Here is a 13,353-nt window from a genome sequence, read left to right as displayed (position 1 = left end):
TAAAAGACTCGGACATTCTGTTCCCTCCCATTAGGCAGAAGATACAAAAGCCTGAAAGTACATCCCACCAAGCTCAAGGATAGCTTTTACCCTGCTATTAAACAGTATTAAATGTTCCCCTAGTATGCTAAGATGGACTCTTGACCTTACAATCTACCTTGTCATGGCCCTTGTACTTCATGGTCATTGCATTTTCTCTAACCACCATTCTTTATTCTGCATTCTGATGTTGTTTAACTTTGTACCAACTCAATGCACTGTGTAATAACCTGACCTGTATAAGCAGTACGCAAGACAAGCTTTTCAGTGTATTTTGATACATATGCCAATAATAGACCAATTTATTCTCTCTCCCACTCTCTCTCCCCAACCCTCCTTCCCTTACACCCCTATCTTCATTTCTCTTCATCTCCCACTCACTTTTCCAGTTCACTCAGAGTCAACCCTTGGTTACTCATCTGCTCTCCCACCTTCCATCTCTCCATCACTCGACGAGCACCACCCCTCTGCCTCCCCCTCTCCTAAAACTCCTCCCACCTCCTTTCACAGGACATTCATCTTTGCCTTTCACCCTCCCTCCCAGTGCTTTCAATTCTCTGAGGAGGCCCCACCTTCCCCCTGCCCTTCCACCATTTTGTCCCCTCCCCCCTCTTCCATCACACCTCCACCATCTCGCTCCCTTCCTTCTTCTCCCAACAGCATATCTTTCTGGGGATGGCCCACTTTGACTTCCTCCCTCCTGAAACCCAATCTCTGTGGGACAGACCCTCTTTGATCACTCCCCCTTTCCAATTCCTAACACACCCACCTCTCTGGAGACAGCCCTACCCTCTCCTCTGTCCCTCCTTCCTGAAGCCCACACAGACCCACACTGATCCCTCCCCCCACTCCACTGCCGTCTCCAATTCCTGACACACCCACCTCCGTAGACAGTCCCATATAAGTCATACCCACCCCCATGCCCCACCTCTCTGGCACCAGTCCATTTTGTTCTCTCCCCATCTTGACTTCACCTCCCTCACTCCCAACACCCTTCCTTCTCCAGGAGAAAACCCACTTTGAACACCTCCCTTCCGGCATCTCTAGTTATCTGGTACTGTTCCATTGAATCCCTCCCCTCTCCACCCTCATGCTCTTGATTCCCCTCATCTCTCCAGGGACAAGCCCACATTGACTCCTCCCCTCCTGCTCCCCCTCAGCGGGGAAATGTACAGTTGCCAGCCCGTACCCACCACATCAGACTCTAGGTCGAAGTCATCGCTGTTGTTATCTCCACCGCCCTCCCAGGGCTGCAGGGGGCTCTCACGATGCTCCCCGTTCACCTTGGTGCTCACCATCGGGTCCGTCAGCTTGTCTGCAGGGAAGGGGAGAAAATGGGTGTCAGTGGAGGCTGCCCGACTCCCTTCACTTCTCCCTCCCCATTTCCTGCTCCCCCTCCATCCTCTCATCCCTTCTCTCCGTTTCTCCCTCCCTCAAACCTTCCACCCTCCTTCCTATTCTTCCACCTCTCCATCCTCCTTCTCCCCGACCCCCCGCTTTCACACTTACCCTCCCAAGCACACCACTCTCTCTGTCCCTTACAACCTCAGCCAACAGAGTGAGAGCCAGTTATTCCCTATTCTCTGGGGTCTGACTGTGGCAGGTGACTGGGGGGGGGGGGAAAGAGTGGACTAGTCTGCTCACCTCTCATTGCGTAGTTGAGGTCTACATCACGGAACTGCACCACCACAACATCAGAAGGTTTAAAGATCATGGTATCAATGATATCCTCACACTTGGGGCCAGCTGCTGTGTCTGCACTCTTCCGGTGCACTGTGTCCACGGCCAGCTCCAGCTGTGGGCAGCAAATGGTGCAGTGAGAGGAAGGGCCAGGGGAGACTCGAGCAGAGGTTCACAAGGAGTTAGTCAAAGAGACAGATGAGAGATATTGTGAACCCCAGACTGTGTGCAAAATTGAGAAACAGCAAAAGAGAGAGGGAGGCGGGAAGTGTGGAGAGAGGGAGGGGGGGAGGAGGCTGGTGCAGGGATAGGTGGAGCGTATGGGGGGTGAGCGGGCTGGGGGAGGGTAAGCGGGGGTGGTGGGAGAGCGGGCGGGGGGAGAAAAACAGTGAGAGTGGGCAATAAAAAGGGACAGAGACAGCACCCATGGTGGGAAAGCATGGAGTCCTCAGGAAGCAGGGGGTCAGAAGGGGTTTACCAAGCTGGGAGGGTTGACTAGTTGACAGCTGGAGGCATAGGGTCTTTATCGGTGAGCTTGCTGCTTACCTTGGAGCTGAGTGTTTTGAAGATCCCCTCATAGACGGTGCCATTCCTCACTCTCACATCACACGTGGACCCCTGCAGGAAGGACTGGTGGGTTAGTAAGATGGGCAGGAGTGTGGTTAGTTGGAGTACATTGAGAAATGAATGAATATATGTTCCCCCCGACAATATGTTAAGGGTCAGTTCAATAGCACGCATTTGGGGTGAGGGAGAACTGCATTTGGTAAGCTCATGGACAAAGAATATCAGTCTCAGCTCTCTTTACAACAGAATTACAGGGCACGGGTTTAAGGTCAGAGGGAACAGATTTCATAGAGACCTGAAGGGCAACTTTTCACCCAGAGGGTGGTCAGTATATGGAATGAGCTGTCAGATGAAGTATTTGAAGTAGGTAGTTTGGATAGTAAATGTTTAGAGATACGGTCCAAGCACAGGCGGCTGGGGCTGGCTGAAATGTGAACTGGAGAAAGTGTTTGAGAAAGGTACGTTAACAGCATTTTAAGAGACTTGCACACGTACCTGGATAGGAAAGGTTTACAGGGATAAGGGCCAAATGGGACTGGCTCCTTGCTTGATTCCTTAAGGTTGTTATACCGCTGTGCGGGGGAGAGGAGGGAGGGTGGTAAGCTCCCACTACCTATGCTCCTAATGGCATGAATCTCTAGCCTCTGATAACTAAGTTCAGCTGCTGGTCTTCATGCGTGGCCTGAGCTACTAAGTCCAGCAGAACAATTTCTGACGGGGGAGGGGCAAAGGCGGGTTACCGATGCCTTAAAACCAGTCACTTCGGGCCAATGGGGCTCCATCAACCGCGGTTGGCATCTCATCTAGAAGGAAAAATCTGATCTCAAACCTCCACGACCTTACAGCTTTTCACACTCATGGCGAAGGCTTCGGGAGTACACCCCAAGGAAAAATCCAGAATTGGAGTCCCTTTACTGAGCTCAGTGCTGACTAGCAACTCCTGCAACACCACTGGTGCCAAACTATCCGTCTCTGCCGTTCCTTTGGATTCATCAGCTGTGCTGAAGGAGGAACGTGCTGGAGGGGCAACAGCTTGCTCTCCATATCGTACTGCCCTGGGTTGCATACTAGCTTGTGTAAACAGCTAAGACACCCATACTCATTGATCCTGATCAACAAAGGGGGAACTGGCTCATTCGAGGGATCTGGTCGGAATTGGCCAGTTGGACCAAAGACCATCTTCCATGTGGGATCTGGGAAACCAAAAGATGACAATCAGCAGGCTGAGGATGTGCAGATAGGCGGACAAGGGTGAACTGTTCAGAGAACAGGTATATCCGTGTCAGTCAGGCAGGCGAGGAGCTCAGTGACAGCTGGCAGATGAAGAGACAGACTGGTGGTGGTGGTGGTGGAGTGGTTTGGTGTGTGCACTTGCATCTGCATCTGTCCCTGTGTGCATTGCTGCCTATGTATGTGCCTGTGTGCACGGGTGATATTATGCAGGGAGTGTGCATGTGAGAGTGCACATGCTTGTGTGGCGCACCTCTGCATGTTCTCATGGCATGCGTGTGTGTCCACAAGAGGTGACGGGGATAGCACAGATCACTCACCACGACTGCAGTCAGGAAGTGCAACATCCGTGTGTTGTTGTAAACCCCCTCGAACACCTGGAACACAAGGACACACCTTCACACAGCTGGCCCAAGGAGAGAAATGTGAAAGGGAAAGGGGGGGTTAGGAGGATGTGGATCAGGAGATGGGTGAAGCAGAAAAGTGGGTTAAGAGTGAGGATGAGAGACAGACAGAAAGAGACACTCACCGGCGACTGTGGGGATCCCTTGACACTGCTCCTCCCCCTGTAATATAAAGCAGAGGGCAGTCAGTAAGGAGGTATCCCTCGGAGGCAGGGTTCGAAACTGGATGCAAGACCTCGTCTTTCAGAATCTCTTGTACTTATGCTCTGTCACAATCATCCCTGCTACCTCCTATCACTGTACCATTCTCGTACCCAACAGTTTCCCAGATCCCAATCAACCTGTCTCCCTCCATTCTCGGTGGTGAAGCCACTGGAAGAAAGACAAAAGACGGCAGTAAAGTGGCAAAGCTCCCCCTCCCCACTAAAATGTTGATGCCTGCGGTCCCCAGCACCTCAAGGTTGAGAAAAGGCCTTGCATTGCTTCATAAGAGGTCAGGAATGCATTTCTTACAGCTCATTCCATATACCACAAGACACAGGCACAGAATTAGACCAGTACGCTGATCGAGTCCACTCCATCACTCATTCATGGCTGATTTATTTCCCCTCTCAACTCCATTCTCAGGTCACTGGACACAAGATGTGCAGAGTCTGGCCACATGTGGGTCATCCGACAGCTTAGACATCTGGGGTGTCTGGCACTGTGAGATGTACATATCGGGATCCTTCAGGGTGCTACAGAGCAACTGCTGACAAGACGGACCCAACCTGTCCAGTGGAATCATCACTGATAATCAGATGTGCAGTGGGTAAGATGTCACTGATCAGAGAGTCCATTAGCCACAGAAGCAGAATTAGGCCACTCGGTCTATTAAGTCTGCTCTGCTGTTCCATAATGGCTGATTTATTAACACTCTCAACACCATTCTGCTGCCTTCCCTTCGAAGCCTTTAATGCCCTGACTAATCAAGAATCTACTAACCGCCACTTTAAATACGCCCAGTGACCTGGCCTTCACGGCCATCTGTGGCAAATTCACCAACATCTGGTTAAATAAATTCCTTTTCATCTCTGTTATAAAGGGACATCTTTTCACTGTGAAGCTATACCCTCTGATCCTAGATTCACTCATTACAGGAATCATCCTCTCCACGTCTGCTCTATCTAGTCAGAAGTCAATGACTACTGATCCTTACGTGTGCTCTCTGACCCCACCCCCAGCGATCCTTGACCCCAGTGACCCAACACTACATTCCTTGGTCCCACAATAGTCGATCCCACTCTTCCGACTCAGTGATGCTTGACCCCGCAGCCCAAAGTCATCTTCCTTGACCGTGCTCCCTCAACCGAGATCCACGACCTCATTCATCCAACCATGGGATCTTTCATCCCGCTCCCCCGACCTTGTGATCCTTGACACTGATCCCCAACCTCTGATCTGTCATCCCTCTGCCACAACCCTGTGAATACTAGCCCGCTCTCTTACAACCCACTCTGCAACCCTAACTTCGCAGTCATTGTGATCCTGCACACTATTACATCAACTCTGTTATCCTTGACCTAGCCCTCCCCTCACAAACAAGAGGAAATTTCCAGATACTGGAAATCCGAGCAACACACACAAAATGCTGCAGGAACACAGCAGGCCAGGCAACATCTATGGAAATAAGCAGCCGACGTTTCGGGCCTAGACCCTTCAGCAAGGACTGGAGAAAAAAAAAATGAGTAGATTTAAAAGGTGGGGGGAGAGAGAAACGCAAGGTGATAGGTCAAACCAGGAGGTAGAAAGGATGAAGTAAAGAGCTGGGAAGTTGATTGGTGAAAGAGATTCAGGGCTGGAAAAGGGGAGCCTGATAGGAGAGAGAGGACAGAAGGCCATGGTAAAAAGAAAAAAGGGGGAGAAGTACCAAAGGGAGGCGATGAGATATGGTGAGAGAGCAAAAAGGGGATGGTGTGGGGTGCGGCATTACCAAAAGTTTCAGAAATTGATGTTCATGCCATCAGGTTGGAGGCTACCCTAACGAAATACAAGATGTTGTTCCTCCAAACCGAGTGTAGCCTCATTTACACAATAAAGGAGACCATAGATTGACATATCAAAATAGGAATAGGAAGTGTATTTAAAATGGGTGGCCCGTGGGAGATCCTGTTTTTTCTGGCAGACGGCGCATAGGTGATCATCGATATACAGGAGGCCGCACCAGCAGCACCGGACGCTGTATATGATCCCAACAGACTAATAGGTGAAGTGTTGCCTCACCTGGAAGGACTGTTTGGGACTCTAAATGGTAGTGAAGGAGGAGGTCTAAGTGCAGATGTAGTACTTGTTCCTCTTGCAAGGGTAAATGCCAGGTGGGTGATCAGTGGGGAGGCACAAATAAACAAGGGTGTCATTAAGGGAGTGATCCCTGCACATAATGCTCTGTAACTTCCATCTCCAACGGGATCTCACCAGCAAGCACATTTCCCCCTTTTTCTGTTTTCCGCAGGGATCGCTCCCTACACAACTCCCTTGTCCATTTGTCCCTCCCCACTGATCTCTCTCCTGGCACTTACCCTTGTACTCCTCCCTCACTACCACTCATGGCTCCAAACATTCTTTCCAGCCGACACTTCACCTGCGAGTCTGTTGGAGTCATATACTGTGTCTGGTACTCTCGGTGTGGCCTCCTGTACATCGATGAGAACATAATAGATTTGGAGACCACTTCGCCAAACACCTAAACTCCACCCACCTAAGAAGCAAGAAATCCCAGTGGTCACCATTTTCATTCCACTTCCTATTCTGATATGTCTGTCCGTGGCCTCCTCTACTGTCACGATAAGACCACACTCAGGTTGTTGTAACAACACCTAATATTCCACCTGGGTAGCTTTCAACCTCATGGCATGAACATCAATTTCTAGAGCTTCCAGTAATGCCCTCCCCCTTTCCTGCACTATCCACTTTTTCCTCTCCCACCATATCTACCTGCATGCCCATCGCCTCTTCTTGGTGCTCCACTACCCTTTTCTTTCTTCCATGGCCTTCTGTCCTCTCCTGTCAGACTCCCCCTTCTCCAGCCCTGTATCTCTTTCACCAATCAATTTCCCTGCTCTTTACTTCATCTCATCCCCTCCCGGTTTCACCTACCACCTTGTGTTTTTCTCTCCCGTACCCCACCTTTTAAATCTAAAGTTTTAACTCCAGTCCTTCCGAAGGGTCTTGGTCCGAAACGTCGACTGTACCTCCCCCCTCTCCCCGGCCGCAGTAGGTGCTAACTGGCCTGTTGAGTTCCTCCAGCATTTTATTTGTGTTGCTTAGCTCTTCCCTCACCGACTTTGCAGCAGTTTCCCCAAACCCACTCTCGGCTGTTGATTGACAGCTGAATTGATCAATCGTGTGGAGTCCGAACAGTCCTTCGGCTGTCCAATAACAGCCGAACCTGTCCGCTGCACCGCCTTCTTGCTCTAAACCAATGACAGCCCAGCCCACACTCCACGTGATCGCAGTGCCAGTAGCCCACGTGGGTCTATCTGGGCCCGCGCCCTTTCCAATTAGCACCGTAGAAATGTACCGACTCCTCTAAATGGTCAAGCGCGACGCCCATCAAACCGGCATTGGCATCCATTGGTCAATTTACCCTTCTATCTGAGCGAGTATCGCACAGCCATTGGACAGCAGCAAGAGATGCCCCGCCCTCCTTCGGCAGCCCGTGCTTGTTCTCCAACCACCACCCCCAACAAACCGCCTCCATCTCCCCGGCTTCTCTCACCTGTCGGCCGGAGGCGCACCAATGCTAGTGCGAGGCGCCGCCTTCATCGCCAGGGAGTTATGGTTGGAGGAGTTTGGGATGGGGAGGACAAGTGAACAGGGGAAGGGGGTTAGAAACAGAGAGAGAGCGAGGTGGCCGGCTCCTTCCGCCGGGGCCAGCGCGGAGGGGAGGGAGCGAGCAGTAAACTGCGCGCATGCGCGAGACGCTTTCTCCGCCCCTGGTCACGTGCGGTTACGCCAAACACAGGGCGTAGAGACGCAAAGCGCATGCTCAGGGTGATGGCCACGCCCTCTTCGGGCTCCTCAGCCAACAGCAGATGCTGCACTCAGCTGCCATGCGCCGGCCGTTCCTTCCCACCCCCTCCTCCCCCGGCCAGATCATTGCGCTGGTGGTGGCCGGAAGTAGATGCTGCTTTGCTTGGGTGCCCCGATCTCCCCGGATCGGCAGGGCAGGAATGCTCAAAGGAGCAAGCTCAGGCCCTTCACACGTACATGGAGGAGCGGCTGGTTTCCGTGATGTGCCGAGCAGTGTCCACAACTCTCTGGGGTTTCTTGCGGTGATGGGCAGAGTAGTAGCAAGCTGTAATGCACCTAGAAAGGATGATTTCTATGGTGCTTCGATAACAATTGGTTAGGGTAGGGTTGTTTTAAAAACTGAGAGTGGTAGGTGCTCGCGGTGATGGTGGAGGTTAATACCATAGGGACATTCAAGAAACTCTTAGAAAGGTAAATGGAAGTAAGAAAAATGTGCAAGAGGAAAGGGTTAGGGTGATTGTGGAGTATGGTTACAGAGTTGCCTGGCTTATGCAATACTGTTAATATGTTCTGAAATTATAAATTCAGTTGCTAGGTGTGAACATCATCTGTTCCAGTCGATCCACGTTGATGTCACAGCAAAGAAAGCTCACCAGCGTCTCCACATCCTCAAAGGAAAAAGAAATTCACCTCGTCCCTGTCTACCTTTACCAATCTTTATCACTGCACCATGGAAAGCATCCAATCCAGAAGCATCATGAGATAGAGTATGAAAGTAAATTAGCACAAAATATAAAAACAAATAGCAAAAGTTTTTATAAATATATAAAGTGGAAGAGGGTGGCTAAAGACAACATAGGTCCCTTGGAAGATGAGAAGGGGAAATTGATATTGGGTGATAAGGAAATGGCCGAGGCATCATATGACTATTTTTGTGTCGGTCTTCACGGTGGAAGACACATCTAATTTGCCAAAGAAGGATGTTATGGATGAAATGGGAGGTGGGGACCTCGATAAAATCTCTGTCACTAAAGAGATAGTGATGAGCAAACTAGAGGGCCTGATTGTAGATGTCCCCTGGGCCTGATGGGATGCATCCCAGGGTGCTGAAGGAATTGGCAGAGGATAACGTAGATGCAGTGGTAATCATTTATCAAAACTCTCTAGACTCTGGGCAGGTCCCGGCGGATTGAAAGACAGCAAATGTCACGCCACTTTTTTAAAAAGATGTAGGCAAAAGACAGGCAACTTTAGGCCAGTTAGCTTAACATCTGAAGTCGGGAAAATGCTTGAAGCTGTCATTAAGGAAGAAATAGCAAAACATTTAGAAAGGAGCGGTTCCATTAGACAGACGCAGCATGGATTCAGAAAGGGTAGGTCCTGTTTGACAAACTTAATGCAGCTCTTTGAGAACATAATGAGCGCAGTGGATAGAGGGGAACAGGTGGATGTTGTATACTTGGATTTCCAGAAGGCATTCGATAAGGCGCCACACAAGAGACTTATAAATAAGATACAAATGCATGGAGTCGGAGGAAGTGTATTGGCATGGATAGTGGATTGGTTAAACGATAGACGGTAGAGAGTTGGTATAAGTGGGAGGAGAAGATAGCAGCGCACCGCGCATGCGCAGCTCTCTGGTGAAAAATGATGTCGTATCTGTTAAATAGGGGCCGTGGACAATTTCTGATTTGATGGAGACAGACGTGAAAGCACAGAGGAACATCTGGAGAAATTTCTGAAACGCCCGTCCGCTACTGTCATTACTGTGTGGTCGGGAATTTTTCGGAGGGTAGGCCTCAAAATCCCTGGCCTTGCCTGCTTTTGGCGACCGAGAAAGAGGTCGAATCGTTCGGACAGAGATGGCGCTCAGTACTCAGTGTCATAGAGCTGATCAGAGCTCGAAGTTTTCGGATGACTCAGAGTCGGATTCTGGTCGGCATGGCAGGGAGAGTTTTTCTTCCTTCTCCCGTCTGCGAGAGATGTGGGACATTTGAGAAACTTTGAACTTTACTGTGCTCATGGACTTCTTCATCAAGTTATGGTATTGTTACCCTGTTTGTAACTATATGTTATAATTATGTGGTTTTGTCAGTTTTTTCAGTCTTGGTTTGTCCTGTGTTTTTGTGATATCACACCGGAGGAAATATTCTATCATTTCTTAATGCATGCATTACTAAATGACAATAAAAGGGGGCTACGTGTCTTCATAATCTAAAAAAAAGGTGGGTGTTTCTGCGGTTAACAGTCAGTGGTGAGTGGGGTGCCGCAGGGGTCGCTGCTGGGCCCGCAGCTGTTTACTATTTACATTGATGATTTGGAAGTGGGGACTGAGTGTAGCGTAGCAAAATTTGCTGATGACACTAAACTGAGTGGAAAAACAAATTCTACAGAGGATGTGGAGAGTCTGCAGAGGGATATAGATAGGTTAAGTGAGTGGGCCAAAGTCTGGCAGATGGAATACAACATTTGTAAATGCGAGATCATCCACTTTGGAGGGAATAATAGAAGAGCAGATTATTTAAATGGTAACTGGTGAAAGATTGCAGCATAGAGTTGTGCAGAGGGACTTGGGAGTGCTTGTGCATGAATCGCAAAAAGTTGGCTTGCAGGTACAACAGGTTATTAAGAAGGCAAATGAAATGTTGGCCTTCATTGCTGGAGGGATTGAATTCAAGGGCAGGGAGGTCATGCTGCAACGATACAGGGTACTGGTGAGGCTGCATCTGGAGTACTATCTGCAGTTCTGGTCTCCATACTTAAGGATGTACTGGCTTTGGAGGCAGTGCAGAGGTTTTTCACCAGGTTGATTCCAGGGATGAAGGGGTTAACCTATGAGGAGAGATCGAGTTGCCTGGGACTATACTCTCTGGAGTTCCGAAGATTGAGAGGGGATCTTATAGAAACATACAAAATTTTGAAAGGGATAGATAAGATACAAGTGGTAAAGTTGCTCCATTGGTAGGTGAGACTAGAACTCGGGGACATTGCCTCAAGATTCAGGGGAGAAGATTTAGGACAGAGATGAGGAGAAACTGTTTTTCCCCAGAGAGTGGTGAATCTGTGGAATTCTCTGCCCAGGGAAGCAGCTGAAGCTTCTTCACTAAATATATTTAAGAAACAGATAGGTTTTTACATAGTAAGGCAGGTAGATGAAGCTGAGTTTACGGACAGATCAGCCACGATCTTATTGAATGATGGGGCAGGCTCGATGGCCTACTCCTGCTCCTATACCTTATGTTCTTATCATGATTTGGTATGTCAGCCACCCTATTCATTGAGTATCGCATTGAGTTTTGGACATAGCTCAGCACATCTTAGAAACCAATCTGCCCTCCATGACACATCCCACTTCCTCAATAAAGCAGCCAGCCTGCCCCCCCCCACCCCCACACTTTACATTCCTTCATCCCTCTACTTACCACAAGCTGAAGGTGCAAAAGCTTGAAAGCACATAACTCGAGGTTCAAGGACAGCTTCTACTCTGCAGTTATGGAATTATTGAAGATTCACTAATGATAAGGTAAACTTTGACCTGACAATTTACCTGGCCATGGCCCTTGCACTTTATTGTCTACCTACAATGCAGTTGTACAACTCTTAACACTTCATTCTGCATTCTGTTACTGGTTTCCTTTGTATTACCTTGATGTCATGATGTGATGGGCAGCATGTAAAACCTGTACCTTAGTACCCATAACAATAAACCAGCACATCATGTTAGTGCTGATCATACTGTATGTCAAGAGGTGGACACAGATACACAGCTCAATAAGCAGATAAAGGAAGTGGATGGCATGCTTGTCTTCATTGGTAGGAACAATGCCTATGAGTGAGTAAGTCAATCCTGCAGCTACACAAAACTTCAGTCAGAATCAGGTTTAACAGCACTAGAACATGTTCTGAAAGTTGCTGTCTATTGCAATACATCATATAAAAACATTAATTACAGAAATATATATAGATAAAATGCTCTCAATTGTGTGCAGTTTTGGTCACCTCATTACAGGAAGGGTAAAGAGGCCTCTTGTCACCATCTCCACTTTTCAAGACTCCATCTGTTTATCACAACCCCCAACTCACCTGGATCCAACCATCCCTTCCCCTCCTATCCTTATACTAGCCATCTTCCCTCCATAAAGGTACATCAGCAGCTCCTATTTCATTAGGAGTCTTGAGATTCACTATGACAAAGACTCCAGCAAATTTCTACAGATGTACAGTGGAGAGCATTGTGATATCACAGCCTGGTAAGGAGGTGCCAATGTACAGGATCACAAGAGCCTGCAGTGGTTTGGAGACTCAGTCGGCTCCATTACAGGCACAATCCTCTCCAACATAAAGACATCTTCAAGAAGCAGTGCCTCAAGGTGGCATCCATCACTGTAGACTCCCACCATCTATGATATGTCCTTTTATTACCACCATCAGGAAGACAGTGCTTCCCCTCTTCAGTCATCAGATTTCTGACAGTCCATGAACACGACCTCACTATTCCTCTTTCACGTAATTGATTTTTTCACCTTAGTAATTTTTTTATGACTTGCACTGTACTGCTGCCATAAGTTTCATGACACATGTCAGTGATAATAAACCAGATATTGTTAATAACCTTTCCCACACTGGAAAGCTAGGAAAGAAATTGCTACAGCCCTAGCAGAGATGTTTGTGTCACTGTTAGTAATGGGTGGGATATTTCAAGACTGGTGGATGGTTAGTGTCACTCAGATCATTTGGCTGTACTCTTACTAACTACATACAGACAGAGCCTAAAGTACTAGGCTCTTAAGATCAAGACAACTGGGAGGTGACTGCAGGAGGCGGAGGATTGCCTTAAGTCAGAGGACTGGGCCACGTTCAAGAACTCATCTGAAGACCCGAGTGACTACACCAGGGTCATTACAGAATTTATTTAAACAGCTGTGGATGAGTGTGTCTCCATGAAATCATTCAGGGTTTACCCCAATTCCTGGCTGAACAATGAAATCCAGGACCTGCTGAGAGTCAGATCAGAGGCATTCAAGTCTAGACATCAAGAATGCTACAAGAGGTGCAGGTATAATCACCGTAAAGATCTCTCTCTGGCAAAGTGGAGATTCTGGTCAAAACTAGAATCAACAAGGGATGTTTGACAGCTATGACAGGGTTTGAATCCCATAATCTTCTACAAAGTTAAACCTCGCGACATAGGGAACAACAGAGCTTCACTTCCAGATGAACTTAATACCTTCTATACTTGTTTTAATCACCAGAACAGGGTGGAACCATCGTGCACCCACAAGTCTCCCCACGATCCTTAGGTCTCAGTATCTGAAGAGGAGGTGCGGGAGCTGGCTTCAAGAAAGTGAATCCAAGGAAAGCGTACAGTTTGATGGAGTACCTGGTCAAGTATTGAAGACCTGTGCTGACCAACTGGCTGGTG

General features: G+C 48.5%; 1 protein-coding gene across 5 annotated transcripts in view; it reads right to left on the bottom strand.

Annotated features, from left to right (window-relative positions):
• The window catches only part of atxn2l (ataxin 2-like), a 44,255-nt gene that overhangs the window by 25,899 nt on the left and 5,003 nt on the right, over window positions 1-13,353 (bottom strand). For 2 of the 5 annotated variants that reach the window (XM_063062997.1, XM_063063000.1), the window contains exons 1-7: window positions 7,678-7,871; window positions 6,479-6,592; window positions 4,046-4,082; window positions 3,837-3,893; window positions 2,266-2,337; window positions 1,684-1,834; window positions 1,233-1,354 (exon numbers count right to left, since the gene is read on the bottom strand). In XM_063062997.1, the coding sequence (XP_062919067.1) occupies window positions 1,233-1,354; window positions 1,684-1,834; window positions 2,266-2,337; window positions 3,837-3,893; window positions 4,046-4,082; window positions 6,479-6,592; window positions 7,678-7,724 (600 nt within the window). In that variant the 5' untranslated portion in view covers window positions 7,725-7,871. Of the gene's footprint in view, window positions 1-1,232; window positions 1,355-1,683; window positions 1,835-2,265; window positions 2,338-3,836; window positions 3,894-4,045; window positions 4,083-6,478; window positions 6,593-7,677; window positions 7,872-13,353 lie in introns of those variants that run through there. The other 3 variants (XM_063062996.1, XM_063062998.1, XM_063062999.1) reach the window with 3 other exon arrangements.

The sequence above is a fragment of the Mobula hypostoma genome, chromosome 11, assembly GCF_963921235.1.
Source record: "Mobula hypostoma chromosome 11, sMobHyp1.1, whole genome shotgun sequence".
Classification (NCBI taxonomy): domain Eukaryota; kingdom Metazoa; phylum Chordata; class Chondrichthyes; order Myliobatiformes; family Myliobatidae; genus Mobula; species Mobula hypostoma.
Note: the sequence above shows the minus strand (reverse complement) of the source record. Positions and strands in the feature narration are given on the sequence as shown.